The 20,653-nt window shown below is 50.5% G+C and overlaps 2 protein-coding genes and 1 long non-coding RNA gene across 3 annotated transcripts; 1 reads left to right on the top strand and 2 right to left on the bottom strand.

The window, feature by feature from the left end:
• The first annotated feature begins 286 nt into the window (after positions 1 to 286).
• HDAC1 (histone deacetylase 1) lies at positions 287 to 10,234 on the top strand. Its single transcript, XM_088178146.1, has 14 exons — positions 287 to 413; positions 3,467 to 3,579; positions 3,962 to 4,079; positions 4,327 to 4,401; positions 5,398 to 5,536; positions 6,149 to 6,290; positions 7,114 to 7,206; positions 7,513 to 7,621; positions 7,708 to 7,848; positions 8,423 to 8,531; positions 8,629 to 8,759; positions 9,515 to 9,661; positions 9,757 to 9,829; positions 10,093 to 10,234. The coding sequence occupies exons 1-14, from the start codon at positions 365 to 367 to the stop codon at positions 10,118 to 10,120; spliced, it is 1,467 nt and encodes a 488-aa protein (XP_088034272.1). The 5' UTR covers positions 287 to 364; the 3' UTR covers positions 10,121 to 10,234.
• A 3,579-nt stretch (positions 10,235 to 13,813) lies between these two features.
• MARCKSL1 (MARCKS like 1) lies at positions 13,814 to 15,813 on the bottom strand. The gene is made up of 2 exons (XM_014885546.2): positions 15,690 to 15,813; positions 13,814 to 15,078 (listed from the first exon to the last, which is right to left on the bottom strand). The coding sequence occupies exons 1-2, from the start codon at positions 15,750 to 15,752 to the stop codon at positions 14,512 to 14,514; spliced, it is 630 nt and encodes a 209-aa protein (XP_014741032.1). The 5' UTR covers positions 15,753 to 15,813; the 3' UTR covers positions 13,814 to 14,511.
• Positions 15,814 to 16,905: 1,092 nt separating this feature from the next.
• On the bottom strand, positions 16,906 to 20,653 carry LOC148221303 (uncharacterized). The gene is made up of 2 exons (XR_015808316.1): positions 19,114 to 20,653; positions 16,906 to 18,252 (listed from the first exon to the last, which is right to left on the bottom strand). It is a non-coding gene; the product is annotated as an uncharacterized LOC148221303 (long non-coding RNA).

Genomic DNA, 20,653 nt, shown 5'->3' with positions numbered 1-20,653 from the left:
GTGGGTCAGCCCTACCCTGGGGACCCCCCTCCCCTGGGATGGTTCAGCCCCACCTGCCCCCCCCCCCCAAGGGAGTGGTTCCTCCCCGCCCACCTGGACCCTCTCCTCTTTTGCCCCCCCCCCTCAGCGATGGTACAGCCTCCCCCCCATCCTCCGCCGCAGTGGTACAGCCCAAGCACCCCGGCACTCAGCCTAACCTGCTAGGTGCCGCTGTGGCTTGCGATTGGTTAGATGACGGGAGGGGGCGGAACAAAGAGCTGCGATTGGACGGAACGGCGCGGAAGGCGGGGCCGCGGGCCCGGGGCGGGCAGGGTTGGTTGCGCGGCACGGCGGCGGGTCGGGCGCTGTGAGGGGAGGCAGGAAAATGGCGCTGACGCAGGGGACGAAGCGCAAAGTCTGCTACTACTACGATGGTGAGGGGCTGCGGGCACCCGCCGGACCGTAGGGGAGCCGCCCCGGGGCGGGGGGGAGTGAGGGGCTGAGGGGGCATCGGTGACGGGAGGGGGTGGGGTGGGAGGAGGCGGGGTTGAGGGGAGGGGGCGAAGAGTGAGGGGAGAATGGGGGGGATGGAGATTAATGGGGGTGAGGGGTCACTGGGGATAATGGGGTCACTGGGGAGGGGCATGGGGTTGTCTGTGAGGGTAGTGGGCGTCACTGAGGGAGGATGGGGGTGCTGGGGGTGGGATGAGAGGTTGGTAATGGGGGATCACTGGAGGACATGGAGGCGAGGGGGTTTAAAGGTTGTGAGGGGTCACAGGGATGGATGCTGTGGGCACTGCTGGACAGGGGCGGTCAGGGCATGGGGGTCAGGGATTGTGTGGGGTTTTTAATGGGGTTGAGGGGTGTAGGAAACGGGGGGGACATGGCAGCGATTTGGGGAGCACTGGAGAGGAGAATGGGAAGAGTGGGGGAAGATCAGAGGGATGGAGTGGGATTGGGAAGTGAGATCTGGGAGATGGGAAAGGCTGGGAAGGGTCCAGGAGAGGCTTTGGATGCTGAGATGCTGGAGAAGGATTTTGGGGAGCTCTGAGGAGCTCCTGGGATGGTGATTTTGGGGTCAGGAGGGAACAAAAAAGCTCTGGGGGCCTGCGTGGCTCTTTGCAGGGAGCTCCTGCCCAGGAGCATCCTTCACTTCTGCCTTGTGGAATTTGGATTTTGGTTCTGCCCCGCCATCCCCGCGGAGCAGGGGAGGAACAGCTTGGCCAAATCCCTCTCTGGGTGTCCTGTGGGGCTTCCTGGGGCAGAAATCCCAGTCCTGCCCCTCTCCCTTTCCCTTCAGAAGGCTGACTTGGTGCCCTGACTCGTTTTCTGTTGTGCAATTCTCTGTTCCATCACAGCTTTTAGCCTGGAATCAAAATAAAAACTTGTTCTTGTTGCTTTTTCCCCCTCTCAAAGGATGTTCCTAGTGCTGGAGCAGTGCAGGAGGCTCTTCCAAATCCTGTGCTTTTTTTTTTTTTTTTTTTCCCCTCAAATATGAGGTTTTCAGCACTACTGGGTTATAATTTTTAAAGGCACTTAATTATATGTGAAATACGAAATAAGCAGTTGTTTTGTTTGAAATGCTGCTGCCCTGCAGGTCTTTGCTGTGCAGGAATTTCACAAATTTCGGTTCCATACTCTGTGGTGAGGTTTTAGTGCCTTTCCTTTTTTTTTTTTAAATATATTTTTCTTTTTCACCGTTCTTTTCTGAGCAGCTCTCGAACATCCACAGCTGAGGGGAAAGAAATAATTTGTTTATCTGAGCCTTTTATTTTTTATTATTTCAACCTCCACTCTGGGAGGTCGAAACAGCCCAACCTGGTGTGGGAATTCCCTGATTTTCATGGGATGAAGGAGTTGGGTCCTTTATGGAATCCCGAGGAAAGGTTTGGATGGAAATTCTCCATTCAAAGCTCCCCGTGAAGGGATTTGTTTAACCCCAGCAGAACCTGCTAAATTCACACTCCTTAATCTGCTCTGACGTCCAGGAGCAGCTGATCCATGGATCCACAGGGCTTGGGATGTGCTCAGCACAGGGAACAGGAGCTCAAGGTTGGCCCAGGGCATTTTTTAAAAGCTTCCCAGGGTTCTGTGCTGGTATTTTCTAAGCAGAGCCTCAAAATATCTCTTCCAATTTCTCCAAACTTTGATTTAGAGATAATAAAATACATCCCTAAGGCTGTCATGGTGGGAATACACCAGCGTGGATTTCGAGAATTTCAGAAAATAGAATTACTTTCAGTGAAAAAAAAAAAAAAAGTATTTAACTGAAAATAATTCTATTTACTGAAAGAACATTTCCCCAGAGCTGCCACAGACAGGTAAATCCCAGCAGCAGACTTGCCTTGATGTGGGATTTTCCACCTTTGGCATCTCCTTTTGCTGCCTGAAAATAGATCCATGTCCACAGGAGGAAAAACTGCTTCTGCTGAAGGTGGAGAGTGGTGATGAAATTTTAATTCTCCCCACTGAGTCACTGGTCAGACTGGATTGCATCTCCTGCCTCCCAAAAGGAGCAGAAGTTGTTCAACCCCAAGAACAACTTGGTCTGGTTTCCCAGGAAAATGAGGCTTGCAGCCAAATCAGGCAGAAATCTGAAAGTGAAATTCCTCTAAATTTCAGGGAAATGAGTCCCCCACCCTGAGAAAGGAGGTGGAACAAAAAACCCCAAAAAATAATAAAGTTAGCAGTGAAGTGTGAGCTCAGAAAATCCACGTGGGGAGGTGACTTTGTTCCTATAAAATCATTCCTGGAGGGGTGGCTGGGAATGCTCTGCAGGATTTGAAGGAATAAAAATGGGGTGCATAAAATCATTCCTTGAGGGTTGGCTGGGAATTCTCTGCAGGATTTGAAGGAATAAAAATGGGGTGCATAAAATCATTGCTTGAGGGTTGGCTGGGAATGCTCTGGAAGATTTGAAGGAATAAAAAGGGGGGTGCAGACCATGTGGAGCTGTGAGGGCAGAGCTGGCTGCTGTTTGCTGAGTTCAGAGTTCCCTGGATCTCGTTTCCCTTGGGTAAACAGGAGGAAAGTGAGGCACAGGCCGGGTGTTCCTGGGCTGAGTCACTGTCTGAGCCGGGATTAACTCCCCTGGCCCCTGAGGATCCTGCTCCCAGCACTCCCTGAAACCTGGGACACATTCCTGGCACTCAGCCCAGGGCTCCTGTGACCCCCAAATCTTCCTGAGTGCTGGCAGAACCATGGGATGGTTTGGGTTGGGAAATGATCCAGCACCAATTCCAGCCCCTTCCTCTGGGGCCATTCCAAATTCCCTGGTTTACCTTCCCTGAACTTCCCAACTTCTGCCTTATTTGAGGATGAATCAAATGCCAGGAAGGTGAAGGAATAAATCCTAGAGAAGGCTGCAATTCCCTCTCCAGGAATTGCTGATTTCAATTTCTGCTGAATTGATCAGCAATTTATTTTCTGCTTTCTGAATTTGTTTCCTGCTTCCTGAATTCCTTTATTTTGCATTTTCTGCTTCCAGGGGACGTTGGGAATTATTATTATGGCCAAGGACATCCCATGAAACCCCACAGGATCCGCATGACCCACAACCTCCTGCTCAACTATGGGCTCTACAGGAAGATGGAGATCTATGTAAGTCTGGGGGCTGCTCATTAGTGCATGGCATAATTTATGTTTCAGGTTTTAATTGTGGAGCTTTTCTCTGAGAGGAAAGGAATAAACCTCACTTTGTGGTGGTTTATTCCTGGTTTCTTCTCAGTGTTGAAGTGAGGGGTTCTGTGCTTCAGGGAGGCTTTGGAGACTGAAAAACTGTTTGAAATTAAATTTATTTCCGTGCCTATGCATATGGCATATGTAACACTCACCAACAGTGCCATTCTTACCTTTCAAATCCATTTTTTCTTACTCAGTGCTGCCAGTTTGATAATTTATTCAGTCCCTGGGGTTAAATCTGGGATTGGGGGTGGGAATCAGGGAGGGGACGATTGCAGAGCTCTCCTTGCTGTCCCTGCAGCGTCCTCACAAGGCCAATGCCGAGGAGATGACCAAGTACCACAGTGATGATTACATCAAATTCCTGAGGTCCATCCGCCCTGACAACATGTCTGAGTACAGCAAGCAGATGCAGAGATGTGAGTCCTTATCAATGGCACAGCAGCCACTGGCTTGCACGTTGATATCTTAGTTTTTATTCTGTGTTTTGTCATAGAAATTCTGTTTTGTTCAATACTTTTCAAATCCAGACGGTGGTGATGGTGTAAGATTTGAATTTTGTTTGTGGTTGTTTTTTTTTAATAAAATATTTTAATATTATTATAATAAAGCATTTTTATTTTAATAAAATATTTAAAAATATGACTCTTTCCCATTCTCTTCCAGTTAATGTTGGGGAGGACTGCCCTGTGTTTGATGGGCTCTTTGAGTTCTGTCAGCTCTCTGCTGGAGGCTCTGTTGGTAAGATCACAAATCCTGTGTAGTTTTTTATTGTGTTTTATGTAGTTCTGTCTCTCAGCATATTGCTGATTTAATAATTAAACTCGGATTTCTCCAAGCTTTGCCTGTTGAATCCCTTTCCATTTGTTAATCACTAATTTGGGTTTCCTCCCTGAAGGTGTGAATGTCTCTTTAACATCACCAGTGTCTGAGTTAAAACAAAACCACAACAGCACAGTTGAAACAAAAAAAAAATAAAAAAAAATCAACTCGAGCTTTAGATGAAAATAAAAGTTCTAAAAGTCTTGCTCTGAGCAGGCACAACCTGGAAAGGAAAATAAAATACAAAACCAAAGTGACTTAGCTGCTGTTTTTAAAAAAACACCCACTCTGGACACGAGGCAGAGTAGAAACTGAAAGGTTTGAGAGCTGGAACATTGAAATTTTTTTTTTTTTTAATTTTCTCCTCATTGCTGGGGAACTGTTTGTGTGCACAGCCTGAGAGCTTTGTGGCTGCTGCTGCCACACTGACACCTCCAGTGTGGATTTCCTGTGCCAGCAGCAGCAGCAGCTCTTGAAGCAGCTCTGTGCTCTCTCTGCTGCCAGGGCTGGAGAATTCCACAGAATTTAGAATTTATTTGGATCCTTGGAGATTCCAGGATGTGGAGAAAGTCGATGGAAGGAGCTGGGAGAGGGAGAACTTCCTTTGCCTGGCTGCATTTTCACTCAGTGACCTGAATATATCTCAGATCAAACCAGATTGGCTCCAGTGTGACCCCAGCTGGGTGCTGGCCGCTGATTTGCGAGGATTTTTTCTTCTCTGAGTCAAAAATAGAAATGAATTAGAAACATTTCCCCATTTCCCCTTGATTTATGGGGACATCCAGGATCAAACCCTGGAGCTGCAGCTTCGTGGAACCCCCCAAAAAACCTGGAGGAGAGGCTTGAGCTTCACTTGAAGCTCTGTCTCAGGCTTTTCCACTCGTGTTTTAAGCTCTGTGTGCTTCCCTCCCCCAGCCAGTGCTGTGAAGCTCAACAAGCAGCAGACAGACATTGCAGTGAACTGGGCAGGGGGGCTCCACCACGCCAAAAAATCAGAAGCTTCTGGGTTCTGCTACGTCAATGACATCGTCCTGGCCATCCTGGAGCTCCTCAAGTATGGGCAGCACTTCTCCCTCATTGTTTTCTCCTCTGTATTTTTATTTTATTCCTTGATTTTTTTTATTTTTTTTTCGCAAAATTAATGTTTTGAGCTCTGCTTCCCTCTCCTCCCAAAAGGGATTTGTCCAGCAGAACAGTTTTAGTATTTAAAATTTCTTTAAAAATAAATATTTTATTTATTTTTTATTTATTTATTGTTTTTTGGGTGTTGCATTTTTTGCTGCTGCACTTTGTCCCTCCCCTCTGCCACCCACCCGTGGCTGTGACAACTTCTGGCTCCAGGCAAACCTCACTGGGGGAAGGCATAAAAAACAAACTGCATAAAAATGTGCATTAAAATGCACTTTATTGGCTGAATCTGACCAAGCTGAGCTGAATCTGGCATAATAAATAAATTTTAAATTTAAATAAATAAAAAGTTTGTGTCAGTGAATCTGACACCAACTCAGCAGCAAAAATCACTTTATTTTCTGTTCCATCCCTGCATCTCCTTCCCCTGGAAATCCTGGCTGGAATTCCATGCTCTCCTCCCAGTTTCCACTGCTCTGCAGGCAGTTTTTCCTGGGAACAAATGCAATATTCTGATTTTTTTTTTTTTTTCCCCCAGGTACCACCAGCGAGTGCTGTACATTGACATTGACATCCACCACGGGGATGGGGTGGAGGAGGCTTTTTACACCACAGACAGGGTCATGACCGTGTCCTTCCACAAATATGGAGAATATTTCCCAGGAACTGGGGACCTGAGGGTGAGAGCCACGAAATTCCCATGAAATTTTTTTGGGTTTTTTTCCAGCTTTCCTGGCTGCCACTCATTTTTTTCCGAGGGCAGAGGTGTGGATGAAAAGTTTCCTGATCATTTATTTATCCCCAAATCTTTGCTCTCAGTCTCTCTGGTGGGGTTGTGGTCACAAATAAAGTGACCCCGAAGGTGACATTTTGGTCACCTTGGTGACACAAACTCCGGGGTGAAGGTTTGTGAGGGAGTGGATTTTTATTGGCATTTCCTGCAGTGACTCACTCCTGTGTCACTCAAAAGTGCCACCTGTGGCTTGTGACACTGCCAAGAGCTTCTGTTCTCAGGGGTGAAAGGTTCTTTACCTATTTTTATGGGATTTTTACAGGGACTCTGAGGTTTTATTTTATCTAAATCCTCTCATCTTTCACTCGGGATTTGTATTTTTTTCCGCCCTGCCCAGAGCTTGGTGCTGCATCATAAATGAAGTAATTATTTTTAATAATAATTATTTTAATAATAACTATTTTTAATAATAGCTATTTTTAATAGCTATTTTTATTTAACCCCTTGGGTGTGAGAGTGATAAAAGAAATATTAAAATACATATTATTTCACAGTAAAATATTTTTATTTTAAAGCAGAATTCGGTGACTGAACCGACTCACTGACTGCTCTGGCCAGCCCAATCCGCTGCCCTGCATGCTGGCAGTAAATTAATATTTAACGATATTAATACCATTAAATATTTGCTTGATGTGGAATCCAAGCTTCCCTTGCCAGCTGGGAGCAGGATTTGGGTGTGTGGTGAGCTCAGTGTCCTCTGTCACCCCCAGGACATCGGGGCGGGCAAAGGGAAATACTACGCTGTCAATTACCCGCTGCGGGACGGCATCGACGACGAGTCCTACGAAGCCATTTTCAAACCTGTGAGTGAATCCTCCTCTGCTGAGGGATCCTCTGTGCCTCCCACTTTGTCCTCAGGGATATTCTTTGGGGGGGGTTTTAATTAATTGAGTTTTTTTTTATTCTGTAGCGAGGCTCACCAAGGGTTCTGTTCCCCCCCCTGCCCCGAACAATGGGGGCCTGTGCGGGCGCTGCTCGGTGTGAGAGCCCCAGTGTCACAGGGCAGCTGTGGGAGCAGCAGGGGTGGCTTCACGTGCCTGGCTGTCACTGTGCTGCTGTGACAGTGGCCTGTGGGCAGTGGGGAGGGTGACAAGGCTTTCGTTGTTTAGGTGATCTCCAAAGTGATGGAGACGTTCCAGCCCAGCGCCGTTGTCCTGCAGTGCGGCTCCGATTCCCTGTCTGGGGACAGGCTGGGCTGCTTCAACCTCACCATCAAAGGTAGGAGCTGAACCAGGGCCACAGCAGGACATTCCATGGCAAATTGGGATTTATGGCACGAGTGTGACCCTTTCTTTGCACTGCAGGCCATGCCAAGTGTGTGGAGTTTGTGAAGAGCTTTAACCTGCCCATGCTGATGCTGGGAGGAGGGGGGTACACGATCCGGAACGTGGCTCGCTGCTGGACCTACGAGACTGCTGTGGCCTTGGACACTGAGATTCCCAATGGTAATTCCCCCCCTGGAGCCCTGGAACAGCATTTAGAATCAGTGATAGCCCACTAAGAGCTCAGGGAAATGGTGCCTTGAGGAGCTGGAACAGAGGCTGCACACAGAGTTCAGGAGAATAAAATGGGTGTTTATTGTGAGGCCCACAAAAGCCACACCCCGGCAATATCAGTGCCACAGTTGTGCCTGGATGGCTCCAAGATGGAAGGAAAGGAGGGGGTTGGTCACAAAATCTCACACTTTTATAGGTTCTGGTTCATTTGCATGAACCCACCCTCCACCTTTCCACGGAGTTTGTGCTTAGGGCCTGAAGTTTGGAGAAACTGTCCTTGAGTTCTGAACTGGAATAGGATTGGTTTGTCTTTATCATCCCAGCACATCAGAAAAGCACATCCAAGGAGAACAAAAAACTTAAAACTAAAGGCATCATTTCCTCTGGGTGATGCCTTTTGGATGCCCTGTGGACATCCAGTCACCCCTGGCTGCCCTTTTGGATGCCTTAAGTGCTGGAGCTTCTCCTGCTGATAATTTAATGTTAATTTCATATTAATTAATTACCATTAATTCCCCTCCAGAACTTCCATACAACGACTACTTTGAGTACTTTGGGCCAGACTTCAAGCTCCACATCAGCCCCTCCAACATGACCAACCAGAACACCAACGAATACCTGGAGAAAATCAAGTGAGTGCAGGGGGAATGACCCTTCCAGGGGCATTGGTGGTGGCCTCGGGGGGGGGTGGCCCCTGGTGACAAAATGTCCTTTCCTGGCTGGCTCTAGGCAGCGACTCTTCGAGAACCTGCGGATGCTCCCTCACGCTCCTGGGGTCCAGATGCAGCCAATTCCTGAGGATGCTGTGCAGGAAGACAGTGGGGATGAGGAGGAGGATGATCCTGAAAAACGCATTTCCAGTAAATCTGGGGGTCGTGCTGGGATTTTGAATTGGGCTGGGAATTTTTGCTGGGAAAAGCCCAAAGCTGAGCAGGGTCCATGAGCTCTTCCTGAGGAGGAGGATGTAGGGTTTAGATCCAGTGTGACTCCAGGATTTCACCCCTTTGGTTTGTGGGGACATCCAAAGTCAAACCTTTGGGCTGGAACTCTGTGAAGCCCCGAAAACCCCTGGGGAGGGGCTGGAGCTTCACCTCAGGCTCTGTCCCAGGGTTTTCCCTCTCTGATTTGAATCCATTCCCACCTCCCTGCTGGATTTTTGTAGCACAGAGCACTGCAGGATCTCTCCTGCCAGGTGATTTCCAGAACGGGAAAAACTTTGGTTTTTAAAAGAAGAATTCCAGCAGTTGCTGAGTGCTGGGACAGAACCCTTGGCAGAATCCTGGGTGTGATCCCAGCAGTGAAAAATGAAATTTTCTCTCCAGCTTGGCCCTTGGGATCTGGCAGACAGATCTGGCAGTGGGAGCCTGGTTCTAAACCTGCTGTCAGGTCTGGACATCCCACTGTGCCTAATCCAAGCTGTCCCTGTGATCCTGGAGCACTTGGGAAGGGATGAGCTCAAAAAATACAGCAGGCACAAAAAAAAAAAAAAAAAAAAAAAAAGTGTTTTTATCTTGGCCTAATCCCCATTTATGTGAGCTCCACTCAGAGAATTAACACTGGGAGACTCCTGATTTTGAAAATCTGCTCAGCCAAGCTCTGTCCTCTCCCCTGGCAGTCCGAAATTCCAACAAGAGAATATCCTGTGATGAGGAATTCTCTGACTCCGAGGACGAGGGCGAGGGAGGGCGCAAAAACGTCGCCAATTTCAAGAAAGCCAAACGTGTGAAAGCAGAGGAGGAGAAGGAGGAGGAGGAGAAGAAAGGTGAGCAGCAGAGCTGGAATTCTGCCTGGAATTCGATTCTCTTTTCCTCCTGCACTGCTCTGTGTCTTTAATTTTTTTTTTTTTTTTAATCCCAGATGAGAAGGAAGAGGAAAAAGCAAAAGAGGAAAAAGCAGCAGCAGCAGCAGCAGCAGCAGCAGAGCCCAAAGGGTGAGCCTGGCTCCTGCCCATGCCCTGGGAGGGTTCAGGGGTTGATGTCACCATTTGGGTGGCATTTTTTTGTCACACTGGAAAAAGTTTGCAGGGTTGAAAAGGCTGAAAAATCAGAACACTGCTCTTTCCTTCAGCAGTACATTAAATTTTAGCTGAAAATGAACCAGATAAGCAACATTTTGAAGCCTTGTTCTTACATCCAAATTGTTGATTTAAGCCAATTATTTAATTTTTTTTTGTTTGTTTGTTTGTTTCCCCAGGGTGAAGGAAGAGACAAAATCCACCTGAGTGGCTGCACCTGGCCAGGTGTTGTTGTAGGTTTAGCTCCTGGGTTTCCTCCTCCCCACAGGATTTCTATTTTATATATGTTTTCTGTATATATTTCTATATAATTGTATAAAATGACTGGAGAACTGTAAATTATTCCTTGCTGCACTCCACTGGGAGCAGGCAGGGGAGGATTCTGCTGAGCAGCCCAGGTTTGGTGACCAGGGGAGTTTCACCCTTTGCCTTCCACTGCCCCTCCTTGGTGTGACTCTAAAAACACAAAAATCACTTCCTGCCCTCTGAAATAACCCTGGAAAAGAATAATTTAAATAGAAGTAGTGTCTGCATTTCAGGTTAGGTGGAAAGATGGCCATCAATTCTTAATTTTCCTCGATTATTTTTTTTTTTTTTAATTTTTTTTTTGGTGTTGTTTTTAATGGGAGAATTCCCAAATGAAGCCTGGGACAGACCTTTGTGGTCTGCAGTTGGATTCCACCACGACAAAAAAAAAAAAAAACAACAAAAAAACAAAAACCTGTGAGCTGGTGCCACTTCTCAGGGTCAAAATTGTGCAGTTCTTGAATTGAGTTGGCTCCTCCCTGCAGCAAACTTGGGGAAAGAGATGAAGCAGCTGAAAAGAAACCTGAAAAATCCTTTTTTTTTTTTTTTTGTGTGTGTGGTTTTTTTTTTAAGTGAATCAGCCCCAGAGCCCAGATCTGGGAAATGTAAAATTAAAATCACCCTGAAGGGGTGGCTCAGTTTTCCAAGATCTCCTGGATCCAGGGAGTTTGATGCACCTCGAGGGAGGGAAGGAATGAGATTTTTTACCTTTTTTTTTTTTTTTTTATGCCCCTCTCTGTGTGGGGAGAAAATTCCTCCCCTTTGTCTTCACTTTTGTGCTGAAACCCCAAAAATCCCCTCAAATCCAGCCCAGAGCTTGGCTCACAGCTTTTCTTGATGTGTATCCTTAAAAAAAATCCAATTTTTTTCCTTATTTTTAAGCCAAGTTTTCCAACTGAACTTCCCTCCCCGGGCCAGTAAATCCCAATTTTTATTTATTTAATTTTTTTTTTTTTTTCATGCTGTTGCCTTGCTGAGGGAACAGCAGATGGGGCTCTGAGCATTTTTACAGCTCCTCTCCCTCCTCACCCCCAGATCTCTTTTGTGACCTTTTTGCCTCTCCTTTTGTACAGCTCTGAGGGAAAAAAAAACAAAAAAACAAAAAAACCCTTTTTGTTGGGGGGGTAAAAATTGAGAATTTCTTCAATTTTGGATTTTTTCAGGCAGTTCCCACTCGCTGCTCTCCTTTCTCAGGGGGATCCCTCTGGAATTCCAGGGAGCACTGCTGAGGTTTTTTCAACTCCAATAATGCTGCTAAAACTTCACACAGGTTCTTTTTCAAAGGCTTTATTTTTTTAACTCCTTCTTTCCTCTCCCTCCTTTTTTTTTTTTTTTTTTTTTTTCTCCTCACAGTGGAGTTTTTTTTTTTAAATCTTTTTTGGGGGGGGGGGGTCCGAGTGAGGTTTTCACTCTGATTTTCAGTGTTTTTATGTGAAGCAAGAGAGAGATCAGTGTAACTTTGTGTCTGGGGAATGTGGGAGGGACGGGAGGGGAGAGGGAAAAAAAAAAAAATCTATTGTGGTTTTTTAAAGATGCGTTTATTTTGAATTTTCAGAACCTTTGTAATAAAACTGCTCCATTTCTATGGTTGGTGTGAGCCTGGCTTGCTTTTTTTCCCCCCTCAAATAATTCATTTTCAGAGCTGTTCTTGGATCTAATGGAGAGTCCAACAAAAAATATTAAGAGGTGGAATTAGGATTGGGGAATTAAAACAAAGCATTAATTCCCTTCTCCTTTCAGGAATGTTGATTTAATTCCATCCACCAAAACATTTAATTTATTTAATTATCCTACAGTGAAAAACTGCTTGAATCTCTTTTGTCAATTATTATTTCCTTTGTAAATTTTTTTTTTTTTTTGCCTTTTTCCCGAGTGGTTTTGAAATTCTCCCTCTGTCTGGAAAAAAAGGAACTCAAAACATGAAAGGTTTTGGGGAATTTTTTTTTTTTCTTTTTTTTGCTCACAGCTTCACCTTGGGGTGATTTTATTCCCAAATTCCAGCTGGGTTCTCATCCCTGATCCTGGCTGTGGTTGGGAATCACAAAAAGTGATGGGAAGGGATGGACTTCATTCATCTTTGAGCTGAATTTAAATGGTTTTATCCAGAATCCAAGAGGATGAAAATTCCTTAATTGAATCATGAGCAGCTCCATTGTGAGCGCTGATCACACCTGAAATGGCCACAAAACCCCAAATCTCCTCTTTTTTGAGCCAAAAAAAAAAAAAAAAAAAAAAAAAAAAAAAAGCAGCTTTGTGTGTGTGCTCGGGGGACGAGCTCCATCCTCCCTCCCACCATTAAATCCTCCCCTTTTTTTTTTTTTTTTTTTTTGGGAACAAAACGCCTGGAATTTCAATGGAATCACCACTGAATTCCCCCTTCCCCAGGATTCCTAAAATGGCTGCCAGGCTGCGGCTCTGCCCGATGCTCCCAAATCCCATTTTCCCCTTCAAATTTGGATTTAAAAACCCATTTATTTCACCCCTCTGCTCAATGAAACCAATCCCTTTGGGGGTGCAGATCCCTGATTTTGGTTTCTTCGCATAAAAAACGGAATTTTTTGGGATATTCCCCACCTACCTCAACGCTCGGGATGCTCCAGGGTGGCGCCTGTTGGGCAAACAATGCTTTGGGGTTTATTTAATTTAAATATTTTAATTTTTTTTTTTTTTTTTTTTGTGCTTTTCTCCAGCCAAAACAGCAGAGTGTTGGGCAGGGAAAATTGGGGAGCAAGGCCATGAAATGGAGGAGGATCCTTCCAGGGATCTCCTTGTGGAAAAAAAAAAAAAAAAAAAAAAAAAAAATCAACCCCAATCCTGGGGACAGGAGCAGCTTCCAGGACTCTGCTCCTTCCTCGGGAAAATCCATCCCGAAATCCCAGGTGCAGGTGACAGGAGCAGGGCTGGAGGCTCCATTGTCGCCTCCTTTTTTCCCCCCCTTTGTTCAGGAAATTTTCACTCCCAGCCCTCGCCTTTTGTGCTCCTTGCAGCCTAGAGGAGCTAATCCCCCTCTTAAAAAAAAAAAAAAAAAAAAAAATAAAAACCCATTTAAATTTTTTAAAAAAACCACCCCAAGCTTCAAATTGAAATTTTCGCCTCATCTTTAAAATCCCGTGGAGAAAAAAAAAAAAAAGGAGGAAAAGAGGAGCAGGCAGCTGAGCAGCAATGGGAAGGTGGGGATGGGTTGGGAAAGTCTTTTGTGGCCGGTTCTGCATCTGCTGCGAGTCAATTAACGGCGAGCGCTGATTAAACGCAGCAGCTGTTGGGCTAAATAAGCAACTGCCATCTTCCTTCGCTGGCAAGAAGGACTCGAGCTCTCCCATAAAGGGGTCACCATTTATTCCTTTCAAATGTTACAGCTTTTTGTTTGATGGTTTTTTGGTTTTTTTTTGTTTTTTTTTTTTTTTTTTTACAAGTTAGAAAATTGCAAATCGAGTGGTTTTTTTTTTGTTGTGGTTTTTTTTTTTTTTTTGGCCATTAAAAAATTTATTTACAGAAAAAAAAAAAAAAAAAAGAACAAGGTTGGCTTCACATTATACAGCTGGTAGGGCCCCCTCTCTCCACCCCACACCCTAAAAGTTATCCCTTAAAGCAGAATTAAACACAGCGGACTTACAAGCTTTATGGTTTTAAGCCAATAGAAGACATTATAAAAAACTAACCAGATTAGCTTTTTAAACCATCGATTTCTATATAAAAAGCACGAAATACTTGAAATGAAAAGTCAGAACCAGGAATGTAAACTGAGAAATAAAGAAAAAAAAAATATATAACGGAAAAAAAAAAAAAAATCAAAAATTCCATTGAACAGTCAGTGGGACCGGGAGGAGAAGGGACAGTCCGGAGGTTGGAGAGATCCAGAGCAGGATTTGGGATCCGGGTTCTTACAAACTGTAAACTCCAGTGGTGTCCGGGACAAATCTTCCTCCCCAGTTTTACTTTTTATTTATTTTTATTGTTGCTGTTATTTTCTTTTTTTTTTTTTCCCAAAGAATTCAACTCACACTACTCCAAGTGGCGGCGGCGGCGAGAATCCAAACCAGCTTTTGTGGTTTTTTTGTTGTTGTTTGGTTTTTTTTCCTTTTTTTTTTTTTTTTTTTTTTTTTTTGTCTACCGGGATGGGGGGAAGAGAGCGATACCTGCGGGGAGGGCCGGGCTGTGCGGGCGGTGCTGTCAGTCCTAGGGGGGAGAGCCGGGGGCGAGTGTGGGCGAGTCCGTGGCGATCCGGGCAGGGCAGGGAAGGGACGGAGGGGGCGACGTGAAAGTCCCCGGTGAGGGCGATGCCCGAGCGGCCTCTACTCTTCCTTCTGCTCCTGTGGGCTCGCTGTGGGCTCGGCGGTTTTGGAGGCTTCCTCAGGTTTGGTTGTGTCTCCCTGGCTCTCCTCTCCCTGCTGCTCCTCCTCCTCCTCCTCCTCTTTGCCCGCGGCTTCTCCTCCATCCTCGGCCTCAGCCCCGGGGCCGCCCCGCTCCTCCTCCGGCCCCTCCTCGGGGGGAGCCGAGGGTTGCAGCCCCCCCGGCGGGGTCTCGTCGCTCTTGCCCTGCTCCTCCGTGGGCGAGGAGCCAGAGGAGTCCCCGGCTTCTTTCTTGTTCTTGCGAAAGGAGATCCCGCTCAGCTTGAAGGATTTCTTGAAGGAGAATTTCTTCTTTTTCTTAGGGGCGTCCTTAGCGGCCGCCGCGCCTTCGGTTTTGGGGTCTCCGCCGCCGTCGGCGGCAGCCGGGGCGGGCTCGATGGTGTCCGCACCGCCCGCTTCGCCCTCGCTCTCCTCCTTGGGGGGTTCCGCCGAGCCGTTCCCGTTCTGGGGGGCCACCTCGACCCCCGCTTTGGGGGTCATGTCCCCGTTGTAGATCACATGGCCGTTCTCCTGCGGGGTGGGAGCGCGTTAGGCACCGCCGGCACCCCAAAACCCCTGCACCCCACAGAGGGCTCCCAGCCGGGAAAACGGGGGGCACCGAGCACGGGAGAGGAGGGGGGGGATCCAGCCCGGGGAAGGGGCAGCACCACGGGGAGAACGGGGGTTTGCCCCCGGTGGAAACGGGGAACACCGGGCACAGAGAGGGGATGGGAAGGAAAGGAGCGCGCGTGGGGTGCCGAAAAAAAGGCAAAACCACAAAAAAAGGAGGTGCAGGGGGTTTGGGTTGGGGTCTCACGGGGGGATACGCTCGGTGTGTGTGTGTGTGGGGGGGGTCTCCGCGTTACCACCGGGCGGCGCCCGCGCTCCACTCCCGGTACCGGGGCGCGGCGGCGAACGGGACCCGCCCGGTACCGGGGGGAGCCCGGGGCGCGGCGCGGGCGGTGCCGCATCCCCCGGTACCCACCGGGCAGGAAAATCCCTCCGGGGGACAAAGAAATCCCCCCTGGGCTCCATCACCGCGCCCTCCCCGCCGCTCCTTTGTCCGCGCTGCCGCTCGCCCCGGCGGGGCGCACGGTGCTCCCCGGTACCCCCGGTACCCACCGGTGCCCCTCGGTACCCACCTGCCCGTTGGCCTTGGCGGTGTCGGGGTCTCCGCCCGCCGCCTTGGAGCCCTGGCTGCCCATGGTGCGGCACTTGGGGAGGTGCCGGCCCCGCCGCGGCGGCTGCGCTGGGCGGGAGTGGGGCGAGCCCCCCGCCGGCCGCTGATAAGGCGAGGGGCGGGGGCGGGACGGGGCCGAGCCCGCCCCGGGGGCGGGGGGAGCTTCGCTGGAGCCACCGCCCCACCGGGTACCGAGGGGTTCTGGTGACCGCCGAGCCCCCCCTCCCCGCCTGTGAGATCCTGAAAGTGCGGGTGGTGGGGGCTCCCCCTTCCCTGGGTGGGGGTCTCATCACCCCCGGGGTGCTGCTCCCCCATTCTTGACACCTTTGGGGTGCTGCTCCCCCATCCTGACACCCTCAGGGTGCTGCTCGCCCATTCCCGGCACCCTTAGGGTGCTGTTCCCCCCAGCCCAGAACCCCTCTGTCCCCATCACCAACCCCCCTGCAGTGCCTGTGCCCCCAGCCCCATCAGCCTTGGGGTGCTGCTCACCCCATCCCTGTCACCCCCGGCAGGATCCCATGGTGCCACTTGGCCCTTTCCTGTCGCCCCCAGGACTGTCCTGGGGCAGGTGGCCTCAGTCCTGTCACCCCATGGTCCTGTCACCCCATGGTCCTGTCACCCCAGGGTGTCTCATCCCAAGGTTTTGCTCATTCCAGGGTCCTGCTCATCCCAGCCCCATCATCCCTGGGGTGTCCTGCAGTGGGGCCAGGTCCTGCAGTGGGGACAGACATGTCCCTGTGTCATACCCCGCCTGGCTGAGCACCCTGGCACACACACAGGGAGATTTTTCCCCTCTGGGAGTTCCTCCTCTCTGCTTTCCCGGAATAGGAGAATTGAGGGGAAAGGAAAATGGGTCTGAACTGAAGGATTATTTGTGCTGGTGAGGATCCAGCAGTGCTGCCAGAGGGGATTCACTCCCTGCAGCACCTGCACACAGCTGGATTTCACTGGGGGCTCCCAAAATCCAGATTTTTTTATGCCATCCCAACACTCCCTGAGGACACCTCCCAAGTGCCATATCCTGATCTCTGGATTTTTCCAGGCACCCTGCTCCCACCAGAGCTGCTCCAGAGCCAGCAGGGGTGGCAGGACCCCCTGTCCCCAGCACCCAGCTGTGCCACGGAGCCCAGCAGCGTCCAAGGCCAGACTCCAAGGGGAAAACAATGTCCCGCTGTGTGTGCTGCACCAACAAGGTCATGTTTTGTCTCTGGCCTCCCTCCCTCCCCCCTGGCACATCAGCTCACCCCCGTTGGAGCGAAAATTGCTGTTAATTAAAACAGGCGGCATCTTCCTTATTGACTTTTGGGTGCCAGTTGATAAAAAGCCCTTGGACGGCTGCCGGGCTGGCCCTGAGGACCAGAGCGTCCCGAGCAGCCCCGGGAGCTGGGCAGGCTGTTCCTGCTGGAAAACAGGAGTTCCAGGGAGGCTCTTGGCTTTGGGAAGACCAGGAGTCCGAGGGAGTGTGGGATTAGTGGATACACGATGTTTGTTTGTTCCCAATCCCAGCTCCAGGATGGTGTTCCCAGTTGGGGGTGGGGGGAATCTGGCAGAGCCGTGGTTGGGGAGCCCTTCCCCTGTTCAGGGTTGGGAAATATCCACATCAAATCCACACTTCTCTTCCCGCCTTCCAGGAGTGATTTTCAGCCTTTCTGCTGGAGGTCATTTCACCCTGGCTCTTCTCTTTGGGAATGCAAACAGTGCTGCTGTCCCATCCCCAAATCCTCAAATCCCAAAATCCCATCTCAAAATCCCATCCCAGCACATTCTGGCCGTGCCAAAACCACCTCAACCAAACCCACCCCTCCCCACAAGAGCCCCGAGACATTCCCATCTCCCATCCCAAAGCCACAGGGAACCCCAAACGGGGAATGGCTCATCCCCACTGGACCATTCCCCATCACCGGGGGGCTCTGGGGGTGCTGCTGGCGGCCTCAGCCTGGCTCTGGCTGTTGGGCTCCTTGTGGAACTTGTGGGGAGGAGTTTCCTCGGGTTTGAGGGGATTTATGGGGTTGGGGTCGGGGTTGGGGTCAGCAGCCACCCCGCGGAGACATCAAACCTTTTCCATGTTTCACCAGAGGGGACAAAGAATTCCATCCCGCCTCTCCCAGAGCAGCAAACTGGAGCAGGGCTGGGCAGGACAAGAAGCAGAGCTGGGAGGTGACAATGACAGTCCCACACCACGCCAGGCGTTCTTCATCTCCGAGGAATCCCCGTCCCCCCCGATCCCCATCCCGATCCCGATCCCGATCCCGATCCCGATCCCGATCCCGATCCCGATCCCGATCCCGGCCGTTCTTGCGGAGCCTCTCCTGCAGCGAGGGTTGCACAAGGGCTGTGTTATAAATAAATAAATGTTTTAAATAGCCCCGTTCCCTTTCCCCGCGGATTCTCCTCTTCCACGGCACATCTCCGTCCTGCCCTGCTCCTTCCCGGGATGGATCCGCTGCCTCTGGAGCCTTGGAGCTCCGTGTTTGTCCCCAGGCTCATCCACATCCAGTTTTTCCAGCTCCCAGCTTTTCCTCCTCCTTGTGTGGTGACACCGGGGCAGAGGACAGAAACCATCAGAAACCATCAGAAACCATCAGAAACCATCAGAAATCATCAGAAACCATCAGAAACCAGAAATCGGTGAATGCCAGCACGACCCAAACACCACCCCAGCCCTCCCAGTGCAAACCAGCGCTGGATCCCATCCTCCATCCCTGGAGCGGGGCAGGAGAAGCTCGGGCTCCAGCCGAGCTTTGGAAGGGGCAGGAATTTGCAGGATCCCCACAGACGGACAGATTAGGGTCTGTCTGCTCCTCCAGCAGATGGACAGGCAGACAAATCTCTGCTGCTCCTGCCCGCCAGGCCGGGGGGACGCCAGATCCTTGCGGATGTTGTTTTTCCACTTTCCAGACCTACTTAAACTGCGGCTGATTATTAATTTATGGGGTGTTAAGCGCTGGGAGGTTGCAGGGCAGAGCAGGGAGCTCAGCCCCGGCACCACCGGGCTGGGGAGGGACAGGAGGGACCGTCCCCAACCCCTCGTCCTGCTCTGCATTCCCTCACCTTTCAAAAGGAATTAAGGCAATTATTTATTCATGGACCCGGATCATCCTCTCCGGGATTTTATCCCGAGTTAAAGGAGCCCAGCCAGGGCGAGCAACTGGGAATGAAAACAGAGGGATTTCCACATTGATTTATAAATAGCAAGGGAATTAACTAATTAGATCTCTCCGGGGAGAGAATTCCAGCAGGGAGAGTGCGGGGTTGGGCTGGAGGGATGGTGAAGGATCTGCCAGCAAAGCAGTGATGGGGACAGCCCTGGGGGACAGCCCAGAGCTGCTTTAGGGTCTGGGGGCTGCTCCTGCAGGGTCTGGCATTCCCAGGACATGGACACTCACCTGGGGATGCTCTGGATGCTCATCCCATGTGAATTCAGGGTGAGGAGGCCAAACTTCCTCAGCTGCAGCAGGAAAATCCTCCACACTGGGCCATTCCTGATGGGAACAAGGCCCAGCAGGAGGGGCAGGGAACCTCTCCCCTTTCCCAGGCACAGCTCCTGGTACCAGCTCAGTCCTGAGTGACCTCTGAGGAGCACCTGGGAAAAACCTCCTGGCCCAAGCAAAGGTCTCCTGGGAGTTTCACAGGCCCCAGCAGCAGTGTCCCCAAATCCTTCCTGCCCTGGGCAGGGCTCCAGCCCGGGAGGCTGTGGAGAGGAGCTGACTTCCCATAGAAACACATGAAAGGGCCCCTTCTTGTAGTTGCCAGAGCCCCGTCATTTTTGGTTGTGAAGATCCCATGGCAACCGGCGCCTTCTGCAACTGCACTTGCTATTTCTGGGCTCCCTTCTCCCCTCCTGTGGGATCATCCCGTGGGATCAGCCCCTCTCTCCCAGCCCTGGCCCTTTCCCAGCCCATCACCCCCTTTCCCTGCTCGTGCTGAGGTGCTGAGAGTCACGGAGCAGGAAAATGAGAGGAATCTCCTCCGGGTTTTATCTGGGAGCCCATCTGCCCTTCCTTAGGGTCAGGAGTTGGGATATCTGCAAACTCAAACCCCTCCAACCTCACTCCCAGACCGGGCTGGGCAGCCCCAGGGTGGCCTTGGGGACAGTGGTGGCATCTGAGGGTCCCCATGGACGTGGTCCTGGGGGAATTTTGGCATTTTGGGGATCACCACCCCCGCACGGCCTTTGGATCCCTCCTGGCGGAACAGGACCCCCCCGTAAGGCCCTGTACTGCTCATCCCACTCATCCCACACTCCTTATCTCCCGTGTCCCGGCCTCGGGCTGTGCCCCGGGGCTGATAAAACTTCCCTGACCCTGAGCTGCCGGCTCGGGAGCGCTGGGAGCAGGAAAGGTGCCAGAGGCTGCCCCCAGAAAACCGGGAATGCAGCGAGCAGGGATGGGAGGAGCCGGACCCGGCTCTGCTCCCCTGACCTGGGCAGGGTCCCCCAGCCCGGGGCCGAGCAGGGACAGGGCCCAGAGCATCCTTCCTCACCGAGAGGGAAGTTTATCATGGAAACAAAAGCCAGGCTGGGTCCAAGTGTGGCTTTTCCCGTGCTGTTTCCTGGCTCCTGCACGCCACGGCCGGGCCAGCGGGGCAGGAGGGGTGGCTGTGATTTGGGGTGCCGATATTGGAACCCAATATTTCAGAACCCAGCCCTGCCCTGTGGCGGCGGGGAACCGTTCCCGTCACTCCAGGCCTTTATCCAAACCTCCCCAGCTCTCTGGAAGCGTCTCTGGGGTTTTCCCTTCTCCAGCCGGGCACCCCAAATTCTCCCAACCCTTGGAGCATCTCCGTGTCCTCCTCTGGATTTACCCCAACAATTCCACATCCACCCAACCTGCCGGGGCTGCAGGTGCGGCCTCACCTGAGCAGGGCGCTCAGGGACGCTCCCAGGGGATGCCGAACCCACAGATCCATCAGACAAAACCTCCCATT

The sequence above is a fragment of the Sturnus vulgaris genome, chromosome 24, assembly GCF_052056855.1.
Source record: "Sturnus vulgaris isolate bStuVul1 chromosome 24, bStuVul1.hap1, whole genome shotgun sequence".
Lineage (NCBI taxonomy): Eukaryota > Metazoa > Chordata > Aves > Passeriformes > Sturnidae > Sturnus > Sturnus vulgaris.
This window is presented reverse-complemented; position numbering and strand designations above follow the sequence as displayed.

What these genes read in the sequence shown, in the direction of transcription:
- MARCKSL1 (XM_014885546.2), bottom strand. Translation starts at nt 15,752, where the DNA reads ATGGGCAGCCAGGGCTCCAAGGCGGCGGGCGGAGACCCCGACACCGCC. An exon ending in CCGCCAAGGCCAACGGGCAG is followed by an intron (nt 15,079 to 15,689) that starts GTGGGTACCGAG and finishes CCCACCCCGCAG; the next exon opens with GAGAACGGCCATGTGATCTA.
- HDAC1 (XM_088178146.1), top strand. Translation starts at nt 365, where the DNA reads ATGGCGCTGACGCAGGGGACGAAGCGCAAAGTCTGCTACTACTACGAT. An exon ending in TCCTGAAAAACGCATTTCCA is followed by an intron (nt 8,760 to 9,514) that starts GTAAATCTGGGG and finishes CTCCCCTGGCAG; the next exon opens with TCCGAAATTCCAACAAGAGA. An exon ending in GGAGGAGGAGGAGAAGAAAG is followed by an intron (nt 9,662 to 9,756) that starts GTGAGCAGCAGA and finishes TTTTAATCCCAG; the next exon opens with ATGAGAAGGAAGAGGAAAAA.